Raw genomic sequence first — 20,452 nt, 5'->3', positions numbered from 1 at the left:
AAATCAACCTGCCCCGGGGGTGATCAGTTAGCAAAAAAATATACTAACAACCAACCAACATTTAATGAGGAGTACCCCCCACTCCCACCTAAAACCCCAGTTCCCAATCCACCACCCAAGGGTACCCAGGTACCCTTGGCCTTCTATAAAGGGGTGGAGCCAGCTAAAGGCGGTTCTGGGATCGCCCCTCTTCATAGTATGGGACCTACCGCACCACCCCAGTTCACTGTGGTCGGTACCAAACCAACTAAAGAAAAATTAAAAAACCCCATAAACAATAACCCTACTATACAAGACTTCACTTGCAGACGGTTGGTCAGGATGCCACCCGGACCGCTGTCTGCAGTGCACCTTCAAAATATCTTAATCAAAGAAAACCCCGACCTTGATATTAAAAATGTTACAATTTGGAAAAATGGCTACTGGGACGTGCTTCTAAAAGATAAAAATAACTGTGTGGACCTGATATTCTTCAGGTCCCAATCTTATCCATTATTAATGTTCAGACCAAAACCGATAAAATGTGCGCAGTGCCAGAGATGGGGACACAGCATAAAAAAATGTCGTTCCAGGGGGGACCCGGTTTGCTTTAGGTGTGGGGACAAGCACCCAAAGCGGGGGACGGACAACCCATGCACCAATGCATTAAAATGTGCCAACTGTAAGGGTCAGCACTACACTCATAGCCAGGAGTGCCACCACCACCAGGAAGCCATTCGGGTATTAAACTCCAAGCCCAGAGAGGAGTCCGTCCACCCGCCAAGGGGGGCTTATAACCCAGTCGAGCGTCAAAGACACACACCGGCAGCCGCCCCACCCCCCCCCCCCCCCTTCTTAGAACTAATAATTTTAATGCTGGGAACGCCTACACAAAGCCCCCCCCCCCCCTTAATGAGAAACATAAACAACGGCCCAGATCAGCCCATAACAGCAGAACAACTTCTGCGGGTTTTAACGGGGCTGTTTCTGGACGGTTCCCTGGGGGCACCTATTAAGGGAAATCTACAAGAGGAAACCATTAAAATGGCTACGCACTCAGCCTGTCTAGCCTTTTCGCACCATCTTGGTATTACTATTAAAGACCCAAAAGTTCTAACAAATAGCTTTAACTGGTATGCACCGAGAATGGCCAAACCAACTCCTGTCTCCACGCCTAGTCATCATAATATAGACTAGATTAAATAAACCAATAGAGCTTATAATTAGTACTGCTTCAAACCAATTATGGGAGACAAGAGAAATAAAGTTACACCCAAATATTTAACTAAACTTAACAATAACAGTAACAATAACAATAGTGTAAATAATAGTTATAATATTAACAATAACAACAACAGCGCTAATAAACAAACTAAAATCAAAATAGATAAATTTAAAGGTTTGGCCATTCTCCAGTGGAATGCTAAAGGTATTAAATCATTAAACCATGGAGACGAATTAAAGAAATATATAGTAGATGCTAAACCGGCCATAGATGTTATTTGCATACGAGAAACCTGGCTAGATAATGGTAATCAAGATAAAAATAAAAATAAAAAATATTTTAGTAATTTTAATATTCCGGGGTATTTAGGGTTTTTCTATAATAATAATTTTTCTACCAGAGGAGGTATAGCTACTTTCATCAGGAATGACATGTCCTACTCCCGCATCCCGCTCAATGAGACCAAAAACAATATTGAGGTCTTGGGCACTACAGTGTATGGCGGAGTCGAGAATATAGACATTTATAATTTTTATGTTCACCCAGGCAGCCAACACAATAAACTTACTATAAATAACTATTTGGATTCCATTTCTAAAACACAAATAAACAAGTTAATTATTCTAGGAGACTTTAACTGCCGCAACTCTTTATGGGGATCTAATACTAACGATAAACAGGGGCTTATTATTGAACAATTTATAGAAACTGTTAAAGCTGTTTGTTTAAATGACGGGTCTCCAACCTTTTTTTCTGACTCCTACCATTCCTGGACCTGGCTAGACCTCACTATGGTCTGAGGAGATGGCGTCCAAATGTGAGTGGCAGGTCATTAACGATTTTAATAGTGACCACCTCCCTATTATTAGATATTATAACTTAAATGGGACATGGAGGGAAATACCTAAAGCTAAAGAAAAATGGAATTTTAATAAAGCAGATTGGCCAAGTTTCTATCAGCTATGCTTGAATCTTAGGCCGGAGGATATTAGAAGTAATAATATAGATAAATTTAATAAAAATTTGATTGATAAGATTACAATAATAGCAAATAAAACTATTCAAATATCAAACGCTAAAGTCAGATATAATTCAGTACCTTGGTGGAATAATAATCTAGCTAATATTATTAAACACAGAAATAAAATGCGTAAGAAATACCAGAGTGATAAAACTCTGGATAATTTAGGTAAATTTAAAGAAAGTAAATTTAAAGTTACACAAGAATTGTTTAGACTTAAAAAAGACTCATGGAATAAATTTTGCTCATCATTAAATAGTCAATCTAGGGTTACAGAAGTATGGGCAAAAATAAAACGCATTCAGGGAAAAACTCTTGCTAAATCTTTCTTATTAAAAGCTAATAAACTCTACACCACTAATCAACAAAAAGCTACAATATTTGGACAAACCTTTCAAGAAAATTCAAGTAATGGTAACTTTCCACAAAAAATTTCTAATATAAAACAAAATATAGAAAAAAACTATAAAGTCCCCCTGGATGCCAAATTTTCTAAACATAATATAGATTATAACATTCCATTTTCCCTCCAGGAGATGACTGAGGCTTTTGCTCACAGGAAGGGTACCGCCCCTGGGCCGGATAAATTCAGCTATCTCTTTTTCCAAAATATGCCTGAAGCTACCCTCAGACTTTTCCTGGAACTTTATAATAAAGCCTGGAAACAGGGTTATCTCCCCTTAGCATGGAAACATGCTGAGGTTGTCAGCCTCCCCTAGAAAGGGAAAGATTTAACTAACCCATCTAACTACCGTCCCATCTCACTAACATCCAGTGTTTGCAAAACCATGGAGGCCATGGTTAATTCCAGACTCAGCTATTATTTAGAAAGTAATCATCTTTTGACCATATATCAGAGTGGCTTCAGAAAAAACCACTCTACTGCCGACCACCTTTTTCGACTCCAATCTGAAATTGCAAATGCTTTAAGTCATGGCGACAAAGTGGTCGGAATATTTGTTGATCTGGAAAAGGCTTATGATATGGTTTGGCGACACGGGCTACTAATTAAAGTGTATAACATGGGCATTAGAGGGCCTATGTTTGCATTTATTGAACGTTTTATTAACAACAGATCTTTTGGGTGTAGAGCTCACGAATGCTTGAGGAGAACGGCGAGGGCACCTCACTCCAAGAACTGGATCAATCCACTTGTTAACCAACAACAACAACGACATCTTATACGTTTCACAACCACACCAGACGGCGGCTCGCGGGTTTATTCTCATATATCATTATATTCATACCATTCATCCCATCTAATTACGGCCCATCTGTGTTCTATGGATAACCTGGGGGGGACGGGATGGGGGGGGGGGACGCCGTGGTAGGGTGCATATTTGGGTGCGATAGTGCGTTGGCGGTTTGGGCCGGTAGGGATGCCTGTTAGGAGGCCTCCCCCCACCCCCGGAACGCCCCCCCATGGAAATCCGGATTTACCTTATTGGGCCCCCGCCTGTTGGAGCGCCGGACTGCTCGGTGACGCTGGGTTCCCCCCTTTGCGAATCCTTTTTCCTCTAGGGCTAAAGTTAAATAATAAAATAAAATAAAAAAATATATATATATATAATATATATATATGTATAAATATTATTATTAAATATATAAGTATAGTATATATTACTTTTGAACTGCCCGATTGAAAATTTAATTATAATTGTGCACCTACTAATTATATTATAAAATAATAGAATGTTATAGGTTTAATTCTAATTATGGTGCTATTATATTAATATAATAAATAAACATATTTAATGATAGACCCCAAATTATTTTAATTTTGTGATCCCGTTTTTAAGTGGTCCTACCACACTATTAAAAATTGTCACCTTCATCTCTCTTACACACTCCCCCCCCCCCCCCCCCCGCCCCGGAGTCGGTCACTGGCGAAGTCAGAGGCTGAATCCGGGGTGGGCGTGCCTGAACCTTAGTGGATAGGGGCACGCAAAATGAGTTGCCAGTTGCCAGTCCCTATAGCTTTCAGTACTTCCAGCTTTTCCTCAGTGTATAGATTACACTGTACCGACACCCACCCACATGGATTAGTACATACCGTTACACCTTTGTACATATATATATATATATATATATATATATATATATATATATATATATATATATACTAAACGAGCTTGCCTGTCATACCATTATTATGAAATGAGTGAACAGGTTCACGAGTTTCATAAAATTGGTATGACAGGCAAGCTAGTTTAGTATTTTATTTATCACAAACCAACTGCAAACAAGCTACAAGGCAGAAGTAAGCAGACGTCGAGACCTACTACACGTTATTTTTCTACGAATTGGGTCAGCAAGCGATCTACGTCACGCTCACGTCACGCCAGTATTACACTAGTTAGATACTGAGTGATTGTTATGACATGACCAATATCTTACACTGGTGTGTAATAAATATATTTATTACACACCAGTGTAAGATATTGCTCATGTCATAGCAATCACTCAATATCTAACTAGTGTAATACAGTTACTGATCATCCTTGTCTTCAGAAGTGTCCTGCAAAATAAAACAATAGCCTTCAGAAAGAGACAGACAGACAGACAGACAGACTTTATTCAATAGTCATCACGGGCGTCCGGATCTTGGTTGGAGTTCCTAGGTGTTTGAAGGAAGGAAATGTTTTATTTAACGACGCACTCAACACATTTTATTTACGGTTATATGACATCAGACAATTATGGTTAAGAACCACACAAATATTGAGAGAAAGAAAGACATGTTTTACTTAAAGACGCACTCAACACATTGTATTTACGGTTATATGGCGTCAGACATATAGTTAAGGACCACACAGATATTGAGGGAGGAAAGCCGCTGTCGCCACTTCATGGGCTACTCTTTTCGATTAGCAGCAAGGGATCATTTATATGCACCGTCCCATAGACAGGAGAGCACATGCCACAACCTTTGATGTGCCAGTCGTGTTGCACTGGCTGGAGCAAGAAATAGCCCAATGGGCCCACTGACGGGGATCGATCCTAAACCGACCACTCAGCTACGTCTCGCCCTTAATACATATGTCATTATTAAGTATATTGAGAGATACATGTATTATTGGCTTAATATACATGTAACAGAAGTAATGTTAATATTAACCAATTTGCTCCAATAGCTGATCTCTAACGGCATTTGCTCTAAAATATTTTCCGAGATTATTAAGTTCTTTAGCATTGTCAGACGCTAATAGCTGGGTAAGTTTAAAAACGCTTGGACGTCTATAGTAATATGTTTTAATGAATTTCATTCTTAAATCATTATATCGTGGCCACTGGAGGATAAAATGATACTCGTCTTCTATTTCATTTTTGTCACATAGTGTACATTTTCTCAGTGATCTTTCAATATTTCTATGCCTGCCAAATTCTATATTTAATTTATGTGCACATATTCTGATTTTCTTTCAAATGACGATTGTCCAATGGTTTTCTAAGATAATCTTGTAATATGAAATTATTTAACAAGTATTTGTATAGACTTCCCTTTGAAGTCATTATTCTACTGTAACTGTAGTTCCTAGGTGTTTGATTACTACCAGGCAATATAGCAATCTAATTAAAATTATCTCCACTGGTTAATTACTATTACCTGTGGATCTAACAGCACCCCGTTGGAGCTCATGTCCAGTTGATCTTTTATTCGACCAATCAAAACCTTGCTTGCAAAATCATGCGAGTGCGAGAGCGAATAATTTTTACATGCTCATATACCACTAGAGTTTCGAGCATGTCCGTCCCGGGGCCTGTCTCTGGATAGCCAGTGACTTGTTCCGGGACAGAAAAAATCAAGGGGACAATTTTGAAATTTACATCCAAAAATTAAATAGTGGGCCTTTAAAATTTTGATGCGCATCTCTAATTAATATAATTAATAAAAAACATTATACTCATTAAATTTGGTCGCTAGATTAGATTGGGCGGTCAAAAAGAAATTAGATAGATAGATAACTAGTTTAAAGAGGGGGGGGGGGGGGGTGAAAATGGACAGAATTTTGAAAAAATATAGAAAAAATATAGAAAAAAAAAAAAAAAAATTACAAGCCAAAAATAAAAATAATTGACTGCTCGGCCGAATATTTATATAATTTGGAGCATTTTTGAAGGACAGTCCAAAAATAAATAGAAAGAAGAGAGGATCGGACTATTTAATACTATTTTTTATAAAGAAGTAATTTCGACATAAAATTTTGAACGAATATCTAAATAAAAGTTTAAAGTCCTAGCCGGGGGGTGGGGGGTGGTGGGGGGGGGGGGTTAAGTTTGAGGTGGGCGGAATTTGGAATACGAATTTAGTAGTTAGGTCAAAGACCGAAAGGAAAATGAGCTACAAAAATTTAAGTCCAAACAATAAAATTAGAGTGCTCGACCGAAAAGGTTTTAAGGTGATTTGAGCAATTTAAACGGGCTGCCAAAATAAACTGCGTCGGACTGTTTACAAAAAAAATAAACATAAAATTTTGAACTTCAGCCGAAATGTTTTAAGTCCAGCTAAGCCCAAAACAGGAGGTGCCTGTCTTAAGAGAGGTTGACGCCTACGGAGAGTTGAGAACCGGCCCAGCAGTCAGTGACGTGATCAGGTGCTTCCTGCCGAGCAAATCCTGGATGACGATGTTGTAACCGGCGCCGCAGATCGTCTTCACGATTCGGTGGATAGTTGGGCTGTCCATCTGATGTAGAAGAATCGCTTGTCTGAAGATCTGCTGGCGCCGGTGTGTCACGATAAGTCCCGTCGCGTCGTTGAACCGTAAGGTGTGCAGCTGGTAGTGAGTTCCATCCGGCAGTGGCTTCCATTTCTGGTTGCTGTACCGGCCTCTCAACTTCTTCGTGTCTGTTGTATCCCCTTGGACGTAGTCCCGGAATTGTCTCTTGAGTTTCCCCAAGGCCAACTCCCACGGGTCTACGTCCTCCGCTGCAGCAGGCGGGGGGATTGTTGAGCAGGCGGCTTCGACTTAGCAGGGTGGTCGTCTAGTGGTGTGACGGCTTTCCGCTTAGCAGCCGCGGCAACAACTGTATCCATTGCCGACTCAACGGGAGCGGTAGGTAAGGTTAACCGCTTCACTGGAGGGGGCTTGGGAGTAGAAGTGGGCCGTTGCGGTGGTGACTGGTACATGGCAGTGCCCAGTATCCCGTTGGTCGCGTCCGTCGACTTGTCTGCCTGTGGCAAACTGGTCCCCTCCCGCTGAGTAGATGAAGGGAGCGACGACGCAGATGGAACCGCCGCTGGCGGTTGAGCCGCCAGGTTTGTTTCCCCCTGTGTCGCCCCTGGCGCACGTCTCCTCTTTCCATATCCTCTTCTCTTCCTCTTCGGGGTATCGAGATCGCAGTACACTAAGGTCACGGTCGCCCGTGACACAGTGTACGCGACTCGATACTCACGCAGCACGCCGTAACTAGCTATGGGGTAGCTCGAGAACACAAACAGCAACGTCTTGCTTCATAGCGAGTTGAAATCGGAGTGGCAAAATCATGCCAGTGATTTAAAAAGAATTTGAAAACATTCGGGATTATGCCGAGGGTATACGCAATGATTCAGGTGAATTACGAAGTATGCCGGAAACTAATAATAATTTGAATATAAAATTTTACATACAATTCGTTTCAAGACGAAAACAAAGCAACCCCGTGATGGTATAGCCATAAAATCTGTTTTACTAGTATACACAGTTTATTACTGCACTTTTCCCTCTGTTTTTTAATGTTGAAATAGACCAACAAGTTCGCCTATTGCATAAATAGTCTCGCCCGATATTTTTAGAATTTGTATGCTTCCAAATAACGCTATAAAAGGCGAAGTGTAATTTGTCGATATTTAAATTGTTATTTATAGATGAAATTTCACCTGGACATGGGAGTCCACGCAATGCTGTAAGATCTACTGGTAGACCAGTAGAGCTAATTTTAATCAGATTGGCAATATAGGGTAGCGCGCATGAGTGTTCCATCAACCGGTACTAATTAAAAACCTACAAACTCCATTTCATTCACTTCAACTTATTTTGGTGCTTATATCCAATTAAGGTTTAAGCATGCTGTCCTGGGCACACACACCTCATCTATCTGGGCTGTCTGTTTCCAAGACAGTGGGTTAGTTGTTAAGTATTAATGGTTAGTGAGAGAGAAGAGGGTGTAGTGGTCTTACACCTACCCATTGGATCGTTAAACCTCGCTATAGGTGGGAGCCGGTACCGAGCTGCGAACCCTGTACCTACCAGCCTTATGTCCGATGGCTTAACCACGACGCCACCGAGGCCGGTTACAAACTCCAACCAGAACCCGAACGGCTGTGGTAGTAAGTCCTTTGGCCCAAAGTATACAAGAAAACTAAAATTAAAGGGATATACCCTAGTTTCAACCCGTGAACATCAACACCAAGTTTAATTAATCTACAAACCTGTAGCACATTTGAATAAAGTCACAACTGAGTGAAACACGAGTCTGTGTCTTTGAAATGGTGAAATACTCTCTAAAACTAGACTAAAACTAGACTCCATAACTGTTATTTCTCAGACGCACGTGCGTTTTTAAAAATATGAGAAATGCGTTTTGTGATATTAAAAACACCAGGATGACCAACAACACTTCGAATGTACGGAAATTGATAATCTAAACCATAAAATCTAAGTAAAGTATGATTTCAGTTATGAAAAACGGCTATAATAGTCAAAAATATGCCTTAGTGTTTAAAAACTAGGGTATGTCCCTTTAATCTAGGTTGTGTCAGGAGTTAAAGAAGCACACATTAGTGAATATTCTGAGTGTATGACTGGATTGTAATTACGCGAAATATGTGTAACGCGATGGATTAACACTTTGATATGAACCAACTACTGATGATACTGCACCCATTTGTGGTCTCACTATACAGTATGTTTGTTTGTGTGTTTGTTTGTTTTGTTTTGCTTAACGACACCACTGGATCACATTGATTTATTTACCATCGGCTATTGGATGTCAAACATTTGGTAATTCTGACACGTAGTCATCAGAGAAAAACCGCTACATTTTTCCTAATGCAGCAAAGGATCTTTTATATTCACGAGCCCACCGACAGGATAACACACACCACGGGCTTTGGTATACTGGATGGAGCGAGAAATGGCCTATGGGTTCACCGGGGATCGATCCTAAAACGACAGCGCGTCAGGCGACCGCTTTACCTCTAGGCTACGCCCCGCCCGAATACATGAAATGATAAAGTTTGTTTTGTTTAGTGACACCACTGGAGCACATTGATTTATCGGCTATTGGATGTCAAATGTACATATAGACTTAGAAAATTCGCTACGTTTTCCATTAGTAGCAAGGGATTTTTTTATATGCACCATTCCACAGACATGATAACACATACCACGGCCTTTGATATACCAGTCGTTGAGTACTGTCTGGAACGACAAATAGGTCCTAGACCGACCGCGCATTAAGCTAGCGCTGTACTAATCACTTAGGTCTCACTACACAGATCACTTCCAGGTGAGAGTTCCTAATTGTGACACATGTTATGGTTCACATATTCACTTCTAGGAAATGGTGAAGAATTAAAGCAATATGTATGTTTAATTGTACGAGTTATGGCTGTATTTTGCCCATGTTATTTTGTAATATTGAGCATCGACCTTTTGGGACATGGGTGTATAGCGCAAGAGACAGCCGGAGTGAATCGGTTAATGAACCACCTGTTCGGACCGGTATTACAGCCAGATGCGGTCATATAGCAAACAACTGAGACGGAAATGTTCTCAATTTTGGAGTGAAAATAAATGCTTATATAATGTATGTTCGCAATGGAGTATGTTGTTAGTACCAATGAGAACCCGTTCTATTGGCAATCTTCGTTTGAAGTTGGGCAATTTAACATGGGTTTCAATGGCAGATGACATCTGTGTAGTGAGACCATAATACGTTTAGCAAGCCAAAATGAAAATGTACTAGTGTAGCATCCTTATAAAAGGTAATTTCATCGATGTAGATTTGAGCCAAGCTTATGGGAGCCCTATTTGGGTAAATATTGCAAACATGTCCATTTTATTTATTTATTTGTATTTTTTTTTTTTTTTTTTTAGGGGTGTGTGTGTCAAAATCTATATTCTAGTGTTCTTACATGTAATATATAAATTGATCTGAGTGTCTAACACTGAGTTTCTCATTGTAAAAGGTCAAAATTCAAGGTCACAAGGTCAATATCCAAATTCACCCTAATTTCTGTGATTTTGTGCATAATGAATTTTTTCGAATGTACAGTCATAGCGACAAACAGTTTTGATGGTATTGTGAATATATAACATAGTATGCTACTATAAAAGTAGAATTTGTATCTGCCATTAATAATGTGTGGAGCTTCATGCTGAAATATACAGGAAAAAACCCAGGATTTCAACACTTCACTATGAAACAATTGTTGCCCATAGCAACAATTGATGAAAACTAATATTTTTAATGAACTAACTAGATAATTAGCTTCTTTGTATGTTCCCTATATCAGAACTACCAACAAAGTCATACATTACCATATAGTGGCTGTTTGGTTGATGGCCATCTGTTGTGTGGATGACCAAGGAGTAAAAATGTGATATGAAATTTTATTGGAAGGTATGGTGCATCTATCTTTTGGTGTATTGTTTAGAGTTCATAAGTTACACTGGTCTAGTATAGCTTTTCATGGTGTAAATGGCCCAAATTATCAAATTGACTTCAAACCAAGTTTGACAAAATCTGTCACTAGCCTTTAAGGTCTCACTACAGTCCACTATAGTTCCTAATTGTGACACATGTTATGGTTCACATATTCACTTCTAGGAAATGGTGAAGAATTAAAACAATATGTATATTTAATTGTACGCTTTGTGGCTGTATTTTGCCCATGTTATTTTGTAATATTGAGCATCGACCTTTTGGGACATGGGTGTATAGCGCAAGAGACAGCCGGAGTGAATCGGTTAATGAACCACCTGTTCGGACCGGTATTACAGCCAGATGCGTTCTTTAGCAAAAAACTGAGACGGAAATGTTTTCAATTTTGGAGTGAAAATAAATGCTAATATAATGTATGTTCGCAATGGTGTATGTTGTTAGAGCCAATGAGAACCCGTTCTATTGGCAATCTTCGTTTGAAGTTGGGCTATTTAACATGAATTTCAATGGCAGATGACATCTGTGTAGTGAGACCTTACCTGATTTACACCTGACATCTTTTTCCTGTGACGTAACGAATAATAGAATAACGTCATCGATATACATGACACATATTCCCCAACGCAACCATTATGTCCGTATTTTAGCGAAGGAATGGCTAAGATGTGTTGTCTTACATGCATATTAATAAAATAAAATGACCCCCTCCGCCCGAAAAAAAAGAGACTAGTTTTTCAGAATTTCATCTTATGCATAGAAAATGAATTGTTTTATTATTTTATTTACCAGTAAACCGATGTACAAACTATTACATATCTGTAGAGGGAATTTAAAAAAAAAAATACTAAAATTAAAAATAATGTAATAATAAATAAATAAATTAATAAATTAAGATAAATAAATAAATATTCTAAATGGAATATCCTGAGATGCAGTGAGAACGCCATTGTGTGATGTTTCTGACTTACAGTTCTTTCTTAACTACTAGAAGTGCATATAAATCGACAGCAATTAAAAGAAGACAAGACTACCGATCATTCAATGCCTTTAATAAAATGTTCAGTCCTATTTGACTGTTTGCACTGACTTCTATACGTCGATACTGAACTCAACTGGGAAGTGGTCGCTGACTTGATAAGCCTAGGAAAAAATAAATAAAACAAATTCTTTAAGACAAAATGTTAAAACGTTATAAATATACTTTGTTCAAACGACACCACTAAAACACACTGATTCATTAATCATCGGCTACTGGGTGTCAAATATTTGGTAATTTTTGACTCGTAGTCTTCAGAGGAAACCTGTTACATTTGTCCATTAGCAACAAGGGATATTTTAGGCTATAATATGCACTTTTCCACAGACATGATAATGCATACCCTGGGCTTTGATATACAAGTCGTCGGGACGGGAAAACTCAAACAGACTAGGGGTCTACCAAGGATTTTCGACCCCGAGACCCAAGCAACTCCGATGAGTGCTCTGTCGACTGAGCACGAGATTATAACGTCAAGTGCCCGTGGTTCCATATTGAGGTACTACAAAAACTAGTAGAATCAGCAATATATTACATTTCAGACAGAAGGGGGAAGTCGCCCAGTCGTAAAGCGCTCGCTTGATGCGCAGTCTGTCTAGGATCGATCCCTGTCTGTGGGCCCATCAGGCTATTTCTCGTTCCGGCCAGTGCACCACGACTGGTATATCAAAGGCTGTGGTATGTTTTATCCTGTCTATGGGATACTGCATATAAAAGATCCCTTGCTACTAATGAAAAACTGTAGCGGGTTTCCTTTCTAGGACTATATGTCAGAATTACCAAATGTTTGACATCTAACAGCCGATGATTAATAAATCCATATACTCTAGGGATGTCGTTAAACAAAATAAACAAACAAAAAACATAATTTGAGACAGACATTTTATGCCATGTGTAATTTAACGGTAAAAAAGCTGTGATAGCCGAAAAAATAGTTTTAATTGCCTAGTAATTAGCGCCAATTCCTATTATGAAATCGTCAACCCAATTGTCCACTAAAATGCAGTGGTAAATACTTTTAATTTACTGGGGGTTTTTTTGTTGGTTTTATCAAGTTAAAATTAGACAAGTGAATTTTTCACCATGGCCAGTGAATATTCAAATCCACTGACCCCATAGCAAGTGAATTTTTTTTTAATTCTAGAATCCCTGCTGGTAAAGGCTATGCCAATAAGAACCTCTTCAACATCTACTGTACATTTAAAAACCGATCGTCATTTGGCTCGCCATTTTTCTTTTTCTACAGCCCATAGCTAATTTCTCTAGTTTAAATTACATTTCTCTATTTCTTCAAGTGTTATTTCTGCCCACAAATATTTCGAGATTTCCTTTTTAAGCTCTTCTACCAGTACCGATGAAATTGGCCATACGACTTTGTTGGAGAGACACCGGCCTCGGTGGCGTCGTGGTTAGGCCATCGGTCAACAGGCTGGTAGGCACTGGGTTCGGATTCCAGTCGAGGCATGGAATTTTTAATCCAGATACCGACTTCAAATCCTGAGTGAGTGCTCCGCAAGGCTCAATGGGTAGGTGTAAACCACTTGCACCGACCAGTGATCCATAAATGGTTCCGCAAAGGCCATGGTTTGTGCTATCCTGCCTGTGGGAAGCGCAAATAAAAGATCCCTTGTTGCTAATCGGAAAGAGTAGCCCATGAAGTGGCGACAGCGGGTTTCCTCTCAAAATCTATGTGGTCCTTAACTATATATCTGACGCCATATAACCGTAAATAAAATGTGTTGAGTGCGTCGTTAAATAAAACATGTCTTTCTTTGTCGGAGAGACGGTCACATATTAATTTAATATGCCAGAATGCATCATTCTAGCACGACTGATAAATCATGTATGCTACCTCTGTTATAATGATATCCATTAGCCCCCTCCCCCCCCCTCCCCCCCCCCAAAAAAAAATTAATATTAAATAATAATAATAATAATAAAAAGAGTCGGTCTCTGGGTCAGACCAAAGTTCCAGAATTCCTGCATATTTGATACCGAAATAAGGGGCATATTTAAACTGAAATCAGAATACACGTCTAGTTCATGCGGGATGACATTTTGGCTCCAAATGCGGTTTTATTTATAGCAAGAAAAGCCCGGGGAAAAATTAACATCATACCGCGGGAAATTAAAAAAAAAAAAAAAATGTTGACGCGCGAGGTCAAAATCGACGCGCGCGCTGACCAGAGACCAGAAGTGTATTTTCTTTGGCCTTACCTCTGTACTTGTCAGTCCCATGTTCGTTTCGAAGTCGTCAATACCATGTTGGGTAATATTAAGCTCGGAACCATGGACGTTGATTCTGAAATGAAATCACAGTTTTAAAAAAATCGTATCTCTGTGTATATATATATATAGAGGAGTCCGAAATAATTCAATGATAGAGCGTTCGCTTTATGGATTCGTGATTCTTACAGCCGCAACTGGTGCTACGTAACTGCTACATCAAAGACCGTGGTATGAACTGCCTTGTCTATGAAAGATACATTGCTGCTGTCGGAAGGAGAAGTATTGTGTCAATGCAAAGAGTTTCCTCATTTTTAACAAAGTGTCCAAACAACTATACTCAACAACGAAAGTTTAGCTAATGTTAAAAGAAATGGCATAACATTTATTAACTGACATATTTTAATTAATTAGTATTCACACCTGAAATTTTTAACGTTTACAAACAATATAAACTCATCGACCTTTGCCTTAAGACAACAGGAGGACCTGGTTTTCTTTTAAGTTTATTCAACCATGGCAAATTTAGACGTCATAAAAGATATTTGCTAAACTTTCGTTGTTGAGTATATATTTAATGCCAGTTTCAGACTACCAACTGTCACAACAGAGTTGGCCAACTCTCCGCTCTCACGATTTTACGATATTTACCGAAGCCCTTACAAAATATTTTGTCCCGAAGGAAGGAAATGTTTTATTTAAAGACGCACTCAACACATTTTATTTACGGGTTATATGACGTCGGACATATAGTTAAGGACCACATATATGTCGAGAGAGGAAACCCGCGATTGCTACTTCATGGGCTACTCTTTTCGATTAGTAGCAAGGGATCATTTATATACATCTTTCCGCAAACAGGATAGTACATATCACGGCCTTCGTTATACCACTGACATATACATATATTATGTAATAATACAGATATACGGGTATACACATATTTAAGACAGCTATTCGGGTATCAAGCTACTTATGAATAAATTATTAAGCATATAAATGGTAAAGTACATAATGGTAATAAGTTATTAAATATGTTTGGTTTTGATAGTGGGTGTGGTATTCAATGTTTAACCATATGAGATTCTAAATGAGTTTTTGGGTGGGTGTGATTACGGGTGTGTCTCTCGGGTGTGGGGATGAATATTGGACTGGCACTGCAGACTATTTGTACCCCGGGGCTCGGTTATTACCGAGATAAGTCAACTGACAGCAAGCATGGAGCACGATATGGTTATGTAGTCCCATACCAAGAGGAGGGGGGGGGGGGGGGGGGGGGGGGATGCGCGGTCGGTTTAGGATCGATCTCCGTCGGTGGGCCCATTGGGCTGTTTCTCGTTCTATCCAGTTCACCTCGACTAGTATATCAAAGACCATGGTGTGTGCTATCCTGTCTGTAGGATGGTGCACATAAAAGATCCCTTACTACTAGTGTAAACATGTAGCGGGTTTCCTCTCTAAGACTGCATACCAAGAGGGAAGTAGTACTGCTTCGCCATTTATATCAACATCATATTTCATGTTCAAAAATCAAAAATCTATTCTTCCATGTGTTAAATGTTTGTGGCGCTAAAAAGAAGAAGATGGTTTGTACTAACCTATCATAGGCACACGTAGTTGACGTTTTGACAGTAGTGTCGGCGTCGTGGCCAATGAGGGGTGTGAAATACGTAAACGCCAACGTCGCGTCCAGGCCCGCTTCCTTGGCGTACCTACAGTCCGCGTTCAGATCACCCAACACCACCAGATTCTGAATAAACAGAAAGACAATGCCAGATTCTAAATAGACAGACAGATAATACCAGATTCTGAATAAACAGAGAGATAATGCCAGATTCTGAATAGACAGAGAGATAATACCAGATTCTGAATAGACAAACAGATAATACCAGATTCTGAATAAACAAAAAGATAATGCCAGATTCTGAATAGACAGACAGATAATACCAGATTCTGAATAAACAGAGAGATAATGCCAGATTCTGAATAGACAGACAGATAATGCCAGATTCTGAATAAACAGAGAGATAATGCCAGATTCTGAATAGACAGAGAGATAATGCCAGATTCTGAATAGACAGAGAGATAATACCAGATTCTGAATAGACAGACAGATAATACCAGATTCTGAATAGACAGACAGATAATACCAGATTCTGACTAGACAGAGAGTTTGTACCAGTTTGTGAACAGACATAGAATTTATACCAGATTCTGAATAGACATAGAGTTGTTTTTAGATTCTGAATAGACATAGAGTTTGTACCAGATTCTGAATAGACATAGAGTTGTTTTTAGATTCTGAATAGACATAGAGTTTGTACCAGATTCTGAATAGACATAGAGTTTGTACCAGATTCTGAATAGACATAAAGTTTGTACCAGATTCTGAACAGACATAGTGTTTGTACCAGATTCTGAATAGACATAGAGTTTGTACCAGATTCTAAATAGACAGAGTTTGTACCAGATTCTGAATAGACATAGAGTTTGTACCAGATTCTGAATAGACAGAGAGTTTGTACCAGATTCTGAATAGACAGAGAGCTTGTACCAGATTCTAAATAGACATAGTTTATACCAGATTCTGAGTAGACATAGAGTTTATACCAAATTATGAATAGACACAGAAATAATACCAGATTATGAATAAACATAGGGTTTATACCAGATTATGAATAAACATAGAGTGCATATCCGATTATGAATAAACATAGAGTTTATACCAGATTCTGAATAGAGTTTATACCAGATTCCGAATAAATATAGTTTATACCAAATTCTAAATAGAAAATACAGAGTTTACAGAAACAACATACATGGTACCAGATTCTAAGTACAAAATAGAGATTTCTATTAAATAACAAAATACAAATGTATAAAATCAACGTAGGCCTAATAACATTATTCCAGATTACGGATAAAACGTAAGGATGTTGTGCCAAATTTAAAATGTTATACAAAGCTCTATTAAATCTTAAATATAAAACAAACGTTGTAGAAATAATTAAAATATTCTATAAAGAGAACATACAGACTTTAGAAATTTATATTTTGTAAACAAGAACCCATTGTTTTACCTGATTCTAAATACAACAGAGTTTGTAAAAATGGCTGCTAACAGTAGACATCGTGATTCCTAGTGGCCTTAGAAGGGGACATGTCGCGCAACAGGAAGTGTCTCATTAGTTTGGAGGGGGGGATAGGTTGGAACAATTGCATACATTTGGTATTAGTGGAATAACCAGTGCTTAAATGTGTCGTTAAACTAAAAACAAACATTCCTTAATATCTAATTTCCATTCCATTCTTTTTAAAGTTGAATCCCGGGTTACCGATCTTTCCTGCAAATCCCCCCCCCCCCCCCCCCCCCTCACACACACACCCATACCCACATCCACCTTTAACAGATCCTGAATATTAATTACCTTTGGTTCCCATCTGGCCAGCACGGCAAGAACCACGTGATCTAAAGCGTTGATTTCGGCCATGGCTTTGGTGGGTTTGGCGTGTAGTCCAATAAGGGCCAGTTCCAACGACCTCTCGTTAGAGGCCACTCGTACAAAAACACTGAACGGTTCTCTCTCAAACACGTCTCCGTAGTTGGTGTCATCAAACTGGTATGTGTCAATAATTGTCACCGTTTTCTTCCTAGAAAATTTAATATATATATTATATTTTTTCTTAATATTTAATGGTTTCGTGTATGTTTATATATGTTACAGTCAATCTGTGAAATCAGTCATTACGCGTAATGCCTAAAAAAATCAGTCACTTCGCGAAGTTCCTGTGACCACCAGGCAATACGCGAAATGACTGAAAATCCCAGGCATTACACGAAATGTCTGAAAATCATGACCAGACATTACACAGAATGACTAAAGTGATTCACGTCTTATTACTGACACTTGTATACAGGCTTTTGGTTTTAAAAGTTGATAAAATAATATTTTAAGAACAAACAAGGATAACTTTATTGATTGTATGATTTAAAATACTACTTAACATGAATTATTTATTATTATACAATAACTAAATTAAAGCATTGTATATTTGTTTACTAACAAATTAATGTTTATGTGGTTTAATAATAGTTAAACAAACAACAAAGAATCTGCTGTATTATTGATGTCTTTTCATCCCTGATTAGTTGTAATGGTTCGCTGGTTTATTCTCAAACCTAGCCTTGCTTTGTGTTTATAAGCAAATGGATTAAGACATGGCTACTTGCAGTGGCCTCTTCTAATCCTTGCAGTGGCCTTTTTTAATCCCTTAGTACAAATATGTGATTACAACACCATATGACTTTCATCTTTATAAAACTAAACGTTTGTGAGGTTTACTCATAAGTTCTTCTGTTGTAACCAGTGCATGATGTCAGAGTCCTATGAAGATAAATTTAAAACTGAGCTTTACAAAAAGTATGAAGTTTGTAGAAAAGTGTTAATTCCAAAAGATGCATATTTCACAATGCTAGAAGATCTCAAAACAGCAGCAGCTGATACTGGAACAAAGAGCAGACATGGATACTATCTGCTATCAAAGTAAGTGTATTTCAATGCATTCAATGTGTTTATTCATTCATAAATTCTAATACTACAATATTCCTATTACTACAATATTTTTCAAATTAATTAAATTTCCTATCCTAATTAATATCCAGTCTCACAATGCTTTCCCATAAACACTCAAAGAATATAATTATGTGACATGGTGTGTGGATGACTGTTAAAATTGAGTATTTAATGTTCCAATTTTTTTTCCCAGAGTTCGGTAATGATCTTAAAATAAGAGTTATAATCGGTATTAGGATGAAAGTACACTTAAGGTGGAAATGGAGTACAGACTTTTTCTGGTGATTGCTATGAGTTTATAAAGGCATAAAACAATATCGTCGGCTTAACATCGTCGTCTTTGCCAACAGAAGTAGTTGTACGCCCTCCCGCCCCGGAGTCGGTCACTGGCGAAGTCAGAGGCTGAATCCGGGGTGGGCGTGCCTGAACCCTAGTGGATAGGGGCACGTAAAATGAGTTGTCTGTCTGTCTGTAGTTGTACGGATGCAAAGTGAGGATGATCTTATATCTGCCATATCAGTGTCCAGTGACCGTGCGCCAAGCTGTTAATCATGAATCCAACTGTGGTGGACAGGGATATGTTAGGTGTAACTGTGCTGGTTCTAAGAGATGCGAGTCCAATCGATGCAAATGTTTCAAAAACAAAATTCAGTGTTCTATCCGTTGTCATGGGTCATGGTAGCCTTGTGTGCAAAAACAAGTGATCTTTCTATACCAATATATTACTTTCATAATTTGACACTGACTACTTAGTTAATATTCAACTTCATCTTCATCTATTTTACTACAACTTCTGAAATGATTTGATTTGAGTTTAAATAAAGTCTTACATTAAGACTTGTGCGGTGTGGTATTATTTTCAGTCATTTCCTTGTTTGTTCTTAAAATGTGATTTTATCAACTTTTAAGACCAAAAGCCTGTATACAAGTGTCAGTAATAAGACGTGAATCACTTTAGTCATTCTGTGTAATGCCCGGTCATGATTTTCAGTCATTTCGTGTAATGCCTGGGATTTTCAGTCATTTCGCGTATTGCCTGGTGGTCACAGGAACGAAGTGACTGATTTTTTTAGGCATTACGCGTAATGACTGATTTCACAGATTGACTGTAACATATACATGTTTGTATGTACGTATGTATAGATGCTTGAATATATGCATTAGTGTTCGGTCCGAAAATTCGAATATTTCGCTCGCTAATTTGTTATTCGAAATATTCTGATACTATATTCAGGTATTCGAATATCTGGAGTGTTTAGGTCGGATCTGGAAAATTCCTCTAAATGAAATTAATAATCTAGTTTCTTCTAATCATAAGATCGGTCCTGCATGTCGCTTGCCTCGTGCATTCGGTCGGGAACCCAAAGTATGTCTCGAGTTTAAAAATAGCGTTAGTAGTGACGTCATGCAGGTGGCTGAAATTCATAAAACGTATTTTCGATCGCACGGAAATGGGGTTCATCTGCTAATAAATAAGTCGATTTCAAATCATATAAACAGTAATTAAAAAACACCTCTGCGATAAATTCATACAACGGTAGTTTTTCGGATAATATAAAACGTTTTAATGGTAGACTAAACTCCAACAAGAGCCTTATGTGTTGGAAAGATGCATACCCGGACCACCAACGCATACAAACACTTTAACAAATGAAAAACGCATAATTTTAGAGTTAATAAAAAACAAAATTATTCCTGCTAACTGGGGGCAGCCATTTTGTTTCGTTTTTGTGACGTCCGGTGGT

The 20,452-nt window shown here is 38.4% G+C and overlaps 1 protein-coding gene across 3 annotated transcripts in view; it reads right to left on the bottom strand.

Moving 5' to 3' along the window:
• The window catches only part of LOC121380377 (deoxyribonuclease-1-like 2), a 79,022-nt gene that overhangs the window by 21,012 nt on the left and 37,558 nt on the right, over positions 1-20,452 (bottom strand). Inside the window, exons 5-8 of one of the 3 annotated variants that reach the window (XM_041509166.1) lie at positions 17,562-17,784; positions 15,732-15,883; positions 14,125-14,209; positions 11,905-12,011 (exon numbers count right to left, since the gene is read on the bottom strand). The exons of the other annotated variants lie outside the window; for them this stretch is intronic. Coding sequence (XP_041365100.1) covers positions 11,961-12,011; positions 14,125-14,209; positions 15,732-15,883; positions 17,562-17,784 — 511 coding nt within the window. The 3' untranslated portion in view covers positions 11,905-11,960. Of the gene's footprint in view, positions 1-11,904; positions 12,012-14,124; positions 14,210-15,731; positions 15,884-17,561; positions 17,785-20,452 lie in introns of those variants that run through there. 3 annotated transcript variants of the gene reach the window in all.

This window comes from Gigantopelta aegis, chromosome 9, assembly GCF_016097555.1.
Source record: "Gigantopelta aegis isolate Gae_Host chromosome 9, Gae_host_genome, whole genome shotgun sequence".
Taxonomy (NCBI): Eukaryota; Metazoa; Mollusca; class Gastropoda; order Neomphalida; family Peltospiridae; genus Gigantopelta; species Gigantopelta aegis.
This window is presented reverse-complemented; position numbering and strand designations above follow the sequence as displayed.